At 48.1% G+C, this 13,135-nt stretch overlaps 1 protein-coding gene across 1 annotated transcript in view; it reads right to left on the reverse strand.

Moving 5' to 3' along the window:
- MFHAS1 (multifunctional ROCO family signaling regulator 1) overlaps positions 1 to 13,135 on the reverse strand; it is a 571,050-nt gene that overhangs the window by 45,273 nt on the left and 512,642 nt on the right. Inside the window, exon 8 of the mRNA XM_085643040.1 lies at positions 23 to 88. Within this exon, the coding sequence (XP_085499166.1) occupies positions 23 to 88 (66 nt within the window). The remainder of the gene's footprint in view (positions 1 to 22; positions 89 to 13,135) is intronic.

Raw genomic sequence — 13,135 nt, forward strand, 5'->3', positions numbered from 1 at the left:
GATGCCACATTGGGGTTCACACCTGATATCCTTGGACTTCCTGCTCTTTCCTCCTGTTGGATTTTCCGCTTCGGGGTTTTGCCATCTGCTGAAAAAAACAAGCTAGAGTTATTTTTTGATTCTTGCATCCAGTATTGCAGAGAGTACTTAACATGTGTGGGTGGCTGCAGGTGGTGGGCACAAGTGCTTATTTTTTGGGTCCGGGGCTTATTTTTCATCATCAGACTTTGAACACAGAGAGAAATAAGGAGGAAAATAATTATAGGAAAACAGTGACAAAGGAGGAAAGCAGAGATGAAGATGGGTCTGCAAGACTGAAATAAAGAGACATAGAGATGGGGGTGGTAGAAGAGGCATGAGGTGGAAGCACAAGCAGGCAGCTTTGGTATTTGTTAACCCTGGCATTCCAGTGGCACCAGTAACATTCTCCTGAGAAAAACTTTAGACTCCTGCACTTACGTTTTTACAGATTGGGAGCGGCGTACAAAATAATTAGCCATGTTATGGATTGAACTGCCCTGCTGGTTAGATCTTTGAGATGAGTATTATTTTTAGTACTAACTGAAGGTAGTAGGTTGGAAAAGGCCCAACTAACGGTAACAGTGGAAGCAGTGTCATAGCGCGGGGGCACAGGTGAGGTCGCCCTGGGCTCAAAATTCCTACTGGGATTTTTAGGGGGGCAAACTTTTAATAGGGCTGAAAAATTTTAAAAGAAGAGTGGAAGGATACTTGCTTTGCCCCGGCGCTGGGAACCCATGAATTTCTTACTGTGGATATTAGGAGCTTCCGTCAATCTGACTCGAGTCCTAGACACAGAAAGAACACGAGCATGTGAAGCTCCTCTGGCCTTAAATCGCCCTTAATTAAACCAATCTCAATAAATGGTTTAGCCAAATCACAACGCACATGCCTTAAATAAAACCCGGCTGGTAGGCAGCATCGACTTGAAGAGATTTCAATGTACATCAAGATGGAGATCATAGCAATACGGAAAATATAGTGCGAAAAATGGCAAATGTCTTTGTCGGGTTCTCCATCCCTTTCGATTGTGGATGAATGAAAATGGCCTTATCCTGAATCTGTGCTGATGAAGCTTCTGCTGATTCATAACAAGGTCCACATCATTATCTGGGACAAGAGTTTGTGGCCCAGTGCCAGAGGCAACTGTTCTTATTGATTCACACTTGATTCTGACTAATCAAATGTCTACAGTGAGAAAAAAAACATTTTAAAGCCATTTCAAATTCTATTCCCTTTTCAGATTTTGCACAGAAGATCCTGGTAGCAAAAGCCTTCATTCAGTCCCGTTTGGATTTATTTAAATCAATTTTAAGCCAGCCCTGCAAATCATGAGTAGATGGCAAAACACACAAAGAGCTCGATTCCCTTTTGGACTCCATAATTGTGAATAATCTCAGCATAGATGCCTAAATGCTTTTAAATCTTCCTTCTGTGAAGCAGATTTGTTTAAATGTATCTGTGTGATGCACAGACTTTTGCACTGCATAACCTTTCTTATTAAACGAATGGTGCAATATCATCTTAAGACATTGTGTGCTTAGCGTCTCGTCATCTATTTGCTGTCCCAAAATTCAGCCGTGGATTATGGGTCAGAGTATCTTTTAGATTACAAGGTGTGAAACTCTGGAACTCCCTGCCCATTCAAATTCAGTTGATAGCCAACCACTTGTTCTTTAGAATACAAAATAGACCAACCAATCTAGTCCAGTACATCTCTGCGAGATCCTCTAGGCAGTTTCGATTTTCAATAGCACCAAGAGACCATCATTGATTGATAGATAGATAGATAGATAGATAGATAGATAGATAGATAGATAGATAGATAGATAGATAGATAGATAGATAGATAGATAGATAGATAGATAGATAGATAGATAGACTCACGAGCCCATCATAGCTATCAAATATGGGGGCGACCTTGACATAGTTCAAAATGATAAGCCTTCGGATAGCTTACTGTAATTCATAAATGCATCTTTACTGCTGTAACATTGTATTATATTTACTTTTGAAGTACAGTTACCTTGGCTATTAAATTTAGAATAACCTAGAACTTTATTTGCAAAAAAAACATTAAGTGCTGGGGCTTGAAGTTTTACTTTGGAACTCGCTGCCCATGCTTATGAATGCCGAATTTATTGACTACCAAGGCAGGCTAGTCTTGATTCTACCCGATACCTCTTTCTCCCACCATCATACAGCTCAGCTCTCATTTTGTCTCCCTTGCACGTCCATTTCATCCCTGCCTTTTCCCTTTGTTTTATTTTCCAGTTATTCTCTTTACAGATCTTTCAGTAAGGGTTCTAGCATCAGGGCTGTAGAGGAGATGCTTCAAGTCTCAGGTGCACTGCGAGGTGTAGGGATTTGTAAATCTCTGCTGGGATTTGTGAGTTGATGTGTCCTTTGAAACAGAAGAAGTCAAGAGACACTCAGAGGCGTTTCATTATTTTTAATAACGGGTATTCCGCTCTGGCATTATGCACCAACCATCCCAGAGGTGCTTGAACAATTTTCAGAGTGGGGGTGCTACCATCAATGTTAGATCACTGAAGTTACAGGGATTCTGAAAACTCGAAGCATCACACAAAGAACAAGTGTCGCAAATGAGCCACGCCCATTCAGCATGAGCCTGATAAGGGTGCATTTTAGAGTACGCCCTCACAAATATATTACTAAAGCATGGTGTGGTAGCAAACGAGCATTAACAGCACATTTTCCACTGGAATAATCACAAAATTTGCACAGACATACAGTTTTACCGATAAACCTATCTAGTGCGCAAATGATAACGTGTGGAAATCGAGTTTCAGAGAATATTTGTCATTTGCGCATCAGTAAGTAAGTGTCGTAATATCTTTTGATCCTATTAAAGTCTGTGTTTCCATCACACTTCAGAATCACAAAAAAGAGCTTATTTTATGTTTTTCCAACTGCTTACTTATTTTGTTGTGTGTTCGAAACAATGACATCCTGCAGTCCCTCTTTTCACACCAGCAAGGCTGTCATAGTTCACTTGACAAAATCCTCTCAGTTTGTAGTCAGAGAAAGAAAAGTAAAAACCAATCTCCATGTAAAAAGAATACACAGCCATTTGTGAGAACACAAGCTTGGCATTTGACTTCTGTCTCAAAACACACATAGCAAACCTGACAAGATAAGAACAAAATTTAAAGTAATCTTTAATGCTCATTCTCTTTCAGAACTCTAGCATGGTTATTTGGGGGGTTCTGCAGCACCCCTACTTCCAGCTACTATGAACCAACCTGAATCCACCCAGGCCGTTATGGTTTTATAGTGGTTATTTACAGTTTAGGTGTCCTTCTCTAATGTACCAGAGAGGTATAATCAGCTTCGCATTGATAGCTATTACTAGCAACAAATCATGCACGAGGTACATCTAAATACTGAAAAAATAAGGCAATAGTTGACGCCTTTGAAAGTCCTTGACTAAATGCAAACTAAACCTTTCCTGTTTCCAGGATAGGGGAGAGCCAACTCATTACTTTAGAAAGGCCTGCATAATGCTTCCCAAGTATGCTAATAGAGTCTTCTAGTCAGTAGTACTAAAAATAGCAAAATAAGCATTGCCACTATCAGTGATGCACCTCCTCCGCATGCCTCTACAAACAACTGATCCTTAACATCAAAGAAGGACTCTAACTTGGTGTAAACCAAAATGGCAGCCCCTTTACAAAATGGACGCCATCTATTTGACCTGTCCTCAGCAGCTAATTAATGATTGTGACACAAGAAAGAGGCCAGGATCTGTGATATTTCAATTCTCTTGAGGATGTATTTGTACAGATAGCCTTCACCCTAGAGTAGTCCTAAATTTAGAGCACTACCTCTCTCGTAATGACTTAGGTTGTATTGGTAAGTCTGAATCCAAACCTCTATATATTGCTGTGGGTTAGGAGGTGAGTCTTGTAGTTCTTTGGCACAGATGAACAACAAAGATCCCAATGTAGATGCATAGTGAAAAGGATGCCATTTCCTAATTATAACGAGAAGAGTGTGGGTAGAACTGATTAATAAGTGAAAAACTATACAACACTCATTATCTGTTAGAAAATGTACTGTATGTTGACGACTGATAGCAAAGAATTGTGAAAAGATCTCGTCATAGAAGAAAGGAAGCAGAGAAGATGCCTTAGGATGATTCATATTCTGTTTATTACATTTCAGGAGCATTTTGCTTTAAGGGAGTTTTTCCATTAGGAACGGTGTTGACGGGGGCGTGGCCAAGCAACATGGCCGACAGGACGTGAGCTCCTTCGGCTCCCGACCGTCCAGCCGCCAAAATCCTTCATTATCCGGCCTCGTGACGCCCGCGACAGTATCCCTTGAGCGGCGGGGACACTGAAAGGTGCGGGAGCACCCTGCAGAGGAGTGGGCTGGATGGACGGCCTGGAACCGGCCAAACCAACCCCGTCCTTCTCGGCCCGGTCGGCCATAATCATGTGAGGCCGGGGATGTGGCCTGCGCCCGCCTGAAGTGTGCACGGGCTACGGGGCAGTCCACTCCCTCTCCGCTTGTCCCGCGGACCCGGCGTCTGCTGAGGGGGCTCCGTACATCATCGAGAGCCTCCAGAGAATTTCCACTGTGGCCTGCGTCATTGGGACTGGATGCGAGTGAGGATCCGCAAGGGACTGCTTTGGGCATCTGGGGCCAGGCCTGCCTTCGCCTGCCCCAAAGGCCCGGCACTCGTCGAGGAGATGTCCGTTGCCTTTGGGGGGCTCTGGGAGTGAGTGGTGATCCTGCGCCTTCCTGCTAATCAATCAATCAATCAATCAATCATTTCTAAAGCACACTACATACCCGTGAGGGTCTCAAGGCGCTGGGGGAGGGGGGGGAGGGGTGGGGGGTGAAGCTGCTACTGTTCGAAGAGCCAGGTCTTGAGAAGTCTCCTGAAGGTCAGAAGGTCTTCAGTCTGCCGTAGGCGGATCGGGAGGGTGTTCCATGTCTTGGCGGCGAGGTGGGAGAATGATCTGCCGCCGGCCGTCACTCTACGGATGCGGGGGACGGTGGCGAGGGCACGGTCTGCGGAGCGGCAAGACCTGCAGTAAGCTACGGACAACAACCCGGGCTCCGGGGTGATCCCGAGAGAGGAGGCCGGAGAGACGGTGATCAGCAGTGACCGCCCGGTGATATCGAGCGGTAGTGATCTCACCCCTGTTGTGTAGAGGAACCTGTGGAGGTGAGGGGGTGCGATCGGCCACGTTGGACCAGAGTATCCACACCTCCTGAGGTGCGCCGCGACTGGCTGCTTTGCCTCATCGGTGAGTCCTCCCCAGATCTTCCTGTTGGCGTCCAGTGGCCCCCTGGGGTCCCCGAGGGACAAATAACTACTGACAGCCTGTGGCCCTCCTGGGAGGTGGCCGCCTTGCGGCAGGGGGACTAATCCTGCCCGGGCCCCTGTATTCTTTGCCTGGCCTGCCTGGTGATAGTGGGGGTGTCTGACCCCACTGGGGACCCTCAAACGGCCTTCCTGCCTGGGGAGGGCCGCAGACGTGACGCTGGTGTCCGAGTGTACTGCAGACCCCCTGGCTGATGAGTGTGAGGTCCGACTGCATCACGCTGGTGGCAACATCGAGGTGAGAGGCCTTGGGATCTTCGCTAGACCGCCTGCTTGGCCCTGTCCTGAGGCGCCACGGCCCTGGGGCCCCCCGGATGTGTCGGCTGTAGACGTATGCCCTTTGGCCCCTGACCTGGTGCCCTATAAACAGAGCTCAGTGCTTGCGCCCTTTTGGGGTCCCCCTGAGTGCTTCGTTGCTGCCTGAATCATGGGTAAGGATAGACTTTCTCGCACCTCCAACCCAAACACCATCACACAGTACACCACACAGCACCTCTCCACCCAACGAATCATGCGTCAGACGGGCCAAGATGGTGAAGGCAACACCTCCAACGAGCCGTCCCAAGCTGCGCTCCTGGAGGTGATACAGGGGTCCCGCACCGCCCAGGAAAAACAAATAGAGACAGTCTCCATTGACATAAACCTATTACGGGCGGACTTGCGGAAGGTGGCAGACAAGGTCTCCACAGCAGAGGGGGACATCGTCCAGCTCAAGGGGGAAGTGGCTTCCCTGAAGCAACAAGTGTCTCAGCTCACCCATACTACTGGAGCACTGGAACACCGAGTGGAAGAGGTGGAAGGAAGGGCCCGTCGAAGCAACATCAGGGTCCTGGGTATCCCGGAGCACTCGGAGCGGGGCAATGCGGAGCGGTTCCTGGAGAACTAAATACGGACTACGCTGTCGGAAGTCTTTGTGGTAGAGAGAGCCCACAGGGCACTGGTCCCTCCGCCGCCGCTGAGGGCCCCCCCTCGGGCCCTCATAGCCAAAATCCTGAATTATCGGGACAGGAACTGTATCCTGAAAGTGGCGAGAGAAACGACAGACCTCACTTTTGTCAACGCCAAGGTCTCCATTTATCTGGACTATACCCGCCAGGTGCAGGAGCAGAGGAATCTTTTCTTGGCGTCAAGCAGAAGCTACGCGAACTTCACCTACAGTACATGTTACTGTATCCCGTGAAACTTAAGGTGATATCCCAAGAAAAGGCAAATTTTTTCGACGCACATGAGGAGGTATGGGAATGGCTTGAAATCAGGGGAGAGGCCCTCCCCCCAGCGCGAACAGAGGAAACTCCGGAGTGCTTGGGGGACCAGACATCCGGGGAGCCGCGGAAGAAGGTGCAAGAGTCGAGTCGAGGGTGATGCTCAGGTGGAGCGACAGCGGATTACAGTGGGGGACGATGGTGCCCTGCGCGTGGAATCTTCGGACTCCGACGACTCTCCCCCGCAAACTGTGTTGGAGATTCCCAAAGAGAGACTGGTACCAGAGACTCTCCCGCCAACCTCTCATGTGATTCCAGAAACTGTCATGGACCCACTTACACCCACTACAGCTCCGATCTGAAGACTATATCCTTTTTATTTATTCTCTTTTCACATTGCTGTGGTAAGCAGGAGCCGTTCATTTGAGGCCTAGTGATCATTGACTTACAGTGACTTGGGAGAAATGCTTATTGAGAAACTGTTGATGCCATATGTATCTTGGGGGCGATGCCGCACAATCTGGACCCATTGTTTCGCATGTTTAAAACAGGGCAGTTCAGGTCATTGATCTATACCAGGTGGCGGCTGGCCTAAGTCGAGAGTTGGTTCGAGGGGGGGTGGGGGTTCTTATAGTTTTTTGTGGAGTATCTTTTAGCCGCGGTTGGGCTAATGGGACAGCTGTGCACGTTCTGGCACCAGCATGGGAAGGGCATTCCTTCATATTTTGTTGTCAGTATATTGCTCGTAGGAGGGGGGGGTTTAGGGGGTTGTTTTTTCAGGCATCGTATGTACGGCATTTGGGGCTCAGGGTCTATGTAGCTCGAGGGACGTGAGACCCACGGAGACTGGTTACTTTACCATCCATGGGGTTTAAATTTTTAGGCTGGATTGTGAGGGGGCTGGGTTCTTGCACCAAGAGATATAGGGTCCTGTCCTTCCTCCGCAGACATCAGGTCTCGATAGCATGCCTCCAAGAAACTCACCTTACTGAGGTAGGAGCCCAGAGGTTGACGAAGAAATGGCGAGGACACGTTTTCCACTCTTCATTCTCTTCCTACGCCAGGGGTGTACTTGTGTGGGTGGCCCCAGGGACCCCATTAGCCATTCAATATGTAGAAGCGGACATTAATGGGAGATACCTGCTCCTTAGAGCTAAGCTAGATGGCAGAGATGTTGCAATAATGAACACCTATGCCCCAAACACAAATGACCCGGACTTCTTTCAGTCCCTACAGGAGGTTCTGATATCGGAACTTGAGGTCCCATTGCTTTGGATGGGGGATTTTAATTGTGTCCTAGACCCCGACCTTGACAGGTTCCCGTCCCCCACGGGTACGAAACCTAGGATGACGACGAAACTCCGAGAGGTCATGGGGAATATAGGGGCTCACGATATATGGCGCCAGGGACACCCAGCCCAGAAAGTGTATACTTGTTTCTCGTCCACCCATAATACATACAGTCGCTTAGACAGGATTTTACTCGTTAACCCGGATGCGGCTATGTCCTTTGAGGTGACCCATCAAGTACGATTCCTATCTGATCACTCCCCTGTGGCATGTGTGGTTGACTGGGGGGCCCGATAACTCGCCCACGGACTTGGAGGTTGCCAGCAGAGGTTTTTGAGGATCCAGTAGGGAAGCATCACATAGAAAATGCCATAACTGATTATATTGGGTCGGACTTATCACAAGCCATGAAGTGGGAAGCCCTCAAAGCGGTAGTAAGGGGGGCCTGCATAGGCCTTACATACAAGGTTCGGAAACAGCTCCAACGGGAATTGCAGGAGGAAGAGCGTCACCTCTTGGAAATACAGACTCGTGAAGTCCCTGACGCAGCGGGGAGGGATGGGGAGCGTGGCATCCAGGAACGTATCCATGACATTTGGGACAGGCTTGACAAATACACCCTCACACAGTACAGATAATGCCTTCATAGGGAAGGAGATAAATCGAGCCGGCTTTTGGTTTGGATACTCCAGAGGGAACGTGCCTCTGACACGGTCGTGGCTTTGCGGGAGCCCACGGGAGGATCGGTCCACTCAGTGGTGGGACTTCTCCAGGTCCTAAAATCCCATCTGCAGACGATCTATACCGTGGACCCTGCGATTTGCGAGGCATGCTATCTCCCTTACCTCCAAGACCTGACACTACGCGCTATCCCCAAATCAGCACAGAAAGAGCTCGATGAACCCCTAACACTGGGAGAGATACAATCTGCTCTGCAGCACCTACCACGCGCCAGAACCCCGGGGAGCGACGAGTTCCCCCCGGAGTTTTATCAAGCCTTCATGGGCACAGTTCCCCGCCTCCTATTGCAGGTCTACCTTGAGGCGTTTGAATGCGGAGTTCTCCCCCCAAGTATGACACTGTGGGAAATATGCATGATTTTAAAGCCTGGAGGGGATGCTCATGAGCCTTCATCATATCGTCCAATTACGATGATGAACACAGATGTTAAAATCGTATGCAATCTCTTGGCTACACGATTAGCGCCTTACATGCCTCACTTGGTCCATGAGGACCAGTGTGGGTTCATACCCGGACGCAACACAGCTATGAACCTGCGCCAGCTTAATCATATCATGCATGAGGTGCGTGATCGAGAGGAGCATATGGTCTCGGTCTCCATTGACCTTGCCAAGGCGTTCAACACAGTGGATTGGGGATACCTTCATGAGGTCTTACGCGCTGTGGGGTTAGGCCCTACATTTTGTCACTGGATTCGCATCTTGTATACAGCACCCCACGCAAGGTTAAAACTTGGGAGAACGAGATCGGAGGACTGGCAATGGGAAGGAGCACTCGCCAGGGGTGTCCCCTCTCGCCCTTTTTGTTTGCCCTGGCCATAGAGCCCTTCGTGGTCCGCATCAGGACTGACATGGAACGGTGGGGAATTACATTGGGAGACACGAGTCATATCATTTCCCTATATGCTGACGATGCCCTGTTTTTCTTGACTTCTCCCCGGGACGCACTACCGGTCTTGCTGCACCACTTAGACAGATTTGGTGAGGTCTCTGGCTTGCGACTCAACCGCGGTAAGTCCCTGATCTTTCCGTTGGTGGGATTGGCCTCAGTGCCCCTGGGGGATCTCCCAGAGCTGGGACTGGGCTGGGAACAGGTGGAATTCCGTTACCTTGAGATACAGGTGGCCCCGACGGACACACAGGCATTAGCCCGGAATGTAGACTGCATAATCGAGTCTCTACAACAATCGGTGACATTTTGGAACACTCTTCCACTGTCATTGATGGGTAGGCTGGCCATCTCTAAGATGGTGATGCTTCCCAGGACACTATATGTACTCCAGAATTCCCTATGTCCGCTGCCGCCACGTGCCTTCAAAACCCTCAACATGCTGCTCACATCCCTGCTCTGGGCAGGCGTGCGCAGTAGAGTAGCTCTCAACACACTTACACGCAGCTATGAGGATGGCAGTCTGGAAGCCCCATGCTTTGACTTTTATTATTTCGCGGCCCAACTGCAACATGTGGCACGCTGGCTGACAGACGCGGACAATTGGCAGAAACGCCTTCTATCCGACATGGTGGATACTCAGGCACTGCAGGAAGCACTGATGCAGGGCAAGGGGTCCGACACATCTCTTCCCTACACAGTGCGACATACAGCCGGTATATGGCAGCGTTTTGTCGAAAAAGTCCTACAGAAAGCACACTTTCACAGGGAACTCTCGATTTGGATACTGGCCCGCTTCATAAACATGGGACGATACATGTCCTTTCAACCTTGGAGGGAAGGTGGATGCGAAGTTCTAGCCGACCTTTTTCCCAATGAGACCTTCATCACTTACAAGCAAGCAGAAGAGAACTTTGGCCTCGTACGGGGCCAATTCCTACACTTCCGGGGAATTCAAGATGTAGTGAAAACCACCTGGCCACAGTTCCCAGATATTCCACCCCTCACACACACCCTAGATAGCCTGCTCATGAATGGTACAGGTCGCAAACTGATTTTCTCCTCTACAAGGCTATGAAACAGGACTCTGCCCCCCCGGTGCCGCTATCTCCGGCTGCATGGGAGAAGGATCTTGCACTCCAGCTGGAAGAGAAACAATGGGCATGCATAGGCGCCCTCACGTGCAAAGTTTGCTGCAATGCCAGGTTTAAATTAACACACTTTAACTTACTGCATCGGACCTACCTAACCCCGGTATCCCTGAACCGCATTTCGCCTGCTAAGGGAGATAGATGCCCTAGATGTGCCACAGAGAAAGCGGGCTTTTTACATTTAGCATGGGATTGTCCACTGGTCAAGCAGTTCTGGGTGGAGGTGTTGGGCAGGATTGTTGCGGCCACAGGCATTCAGATGCAGCTTGAACCCTTGAATTGTTTACTTGCATTTATCCGGAAGCCTAAGAATAAGAAACTCCCATAGAAGCTCCTACAACTAATGCTAGTGCTTGCTAGGCGAAGAGTAGCTATAACCTGGATGGGCAGAGGGGCCCAGAAGTGCCCATCTGGCTTAAAGATGTTCAAGAGTGATCCCTAGCTGAAGAAACACACATGCAACTCGCCCGAAGGGACGAGAAGCTGCAAGAAGGCCTAATGGTTTGGTGGGAGTTGTGTTCCTCTGAGTTGGCGGAGAGGGATTCCTCCTCGCAGGACATAACTGATGGTGAGGAGAGTGGGTTGGATGTAGAAAGTGGGCCTCCCCTTAACACAGAGTGAGAGGACTGACCCCAGTTATATATGCACACCGGGAATCGGTGCTATGCCTCATGCTCCGTCCTCACTGTAATATGCTTCTGAATACTCATGTGACCCCATAGTACCTTTCCTCCCCGATGTGACCATCTGTGCTACGTGCCATTGATAATACCAACAATATGTCTATGTACGCTGTATTAATGCCACTTTCTTTCTGTATTTGTAGAATGCAAATTCAAAAATAAAGTGTTGACAAAAAGTACGGGACTGAAAGGGATTTCACTTATTATTGGGACCCTGCTTGGCGGAAGCTGCAGTTTCCTTCATTCCATTTACTACCGTGGCTTGTTTTTTCATGGGGCTGAACAGGTAATATTTCCTTCTTAGTTAAATCCGGAGTTAAGTGTTAAAACAGTTAGACACGTGGACCAAAGTCGTGAACAAGAGTTTGTTTTAAGTTTATTACAGAAATGCAGGGGAATGTATCAAGACTTCCAAATAGTTCAGATCATGAATCCTTATGAACTAATGTTAATTGATAGAAGTAAAGATGTAATCTTTAATACTATTAGCATCATGTACTTCGCTGATCTGTTAAAGTTAAATAGAATGATATAGGCCTATTTTGTGAGTGGACAGTATTTTGTTGACTGCCACGAAGTAATGAAATTCAAAGGTATGGTGATGTCTTTGCCCATCACTATATCTTGATCTATAGCTATATCAGTATCAGTATCTATTTATCTCTCACTCTCCCTCTCTACACACACACACACACATATATATATATGTATATTCACACAAAAAACAAAGGTTCAGGTATTATTGTTAGGTTCAGATTTTACACACACAAAACCATATAAATTCAGCAGTTATAGTTATATCAAGTAACTATAACTTGTGCCCTAAGGTAACTATAGCTCAACCCCTTCACCAGGCACAGTTTTCTGATCAATAATTTTACAGCAAATGTTGCAGTGATTTCTTCAATGATGTCACAGAAGATCTCATGAGTGATGTAATATGCGGTGTAATTAGCTGTGCATGGCGAGGGCACGAGTTATAGTTGTGTGAGATAACTTTAACTACACCTGCTGGATTTGTATGCTTTTGTGTGTTTATAATCTGAACCTAACTATAAAGCTCCTGTAACCTTTTGTTTTTAAGTGAATTTCTACATTAAAAAAAAAAATCTATTTCCTATCTATAACGTCCCTGTAACCTTTGGTTATTTCATCGAATTTCTACATTTTTTTTTTTTACATTAAATAATATTTAATTACCATCTGCTAAAACAACCACTGCTGCGCATGGCCTTTGGCCATGCACAATGGGGAGTTGGCTGCTGGGCCTGGCCCCATGGCCCAGTGTATTTTTTAGTTGGGGGCACAGGGCCCCCTTCCCTGGCAGCATTTGGCCCCAGCGACCTCATCACCCTGGGCCACATGCCAAATCCAGCAACATATTTCAGGGGGAGGGGCACACAGCAGTCACTGAAGGAGAACGATATGCACCACAACTACCAGCATGCCATTGTTTTGGCCACGCCCACTGAAGCGGAGTAAGTTGAATATTTAGGTTGCCGCCAAAAAGTGCCTCACGATTGACTTTGATCCCAGAGCCCCTGAAGAAGTGTTTTTAACATGAAACGTGTTGGGAGGGAATTGAGCATCTCGTGTGGCGAAATGTACCTGTTTGAGTGGCGTCTTCTACAGCAGGCAACTCTTCGTGATGGATGTTAGCGGCTTTGCCTGAGCCCCAGAAGACTCCCCGGTGCTGTTTACAGCATCCCAGCGAGTTTGTCAAACGGCGGACTTGCCTACGGAAACAGGTGCCATTGTTGTGGGGAAAGCTAGCAGCACGAGTAACTCTGAACTGGGCCACTT

Source organism: Triturus cristatus, chromosome 2_2 (genome assembly GCF_964204655.1).
Source record: "Triturus cristatus chromosome 2_2, aTriCri1.1, whole genome shotgun sequence".
Lineage (NCBI taxonomy): Eukaryota > Metazoa > Chordata > Amphibia > Caudata > Salamandridae > Triturus > Triturus cristatus.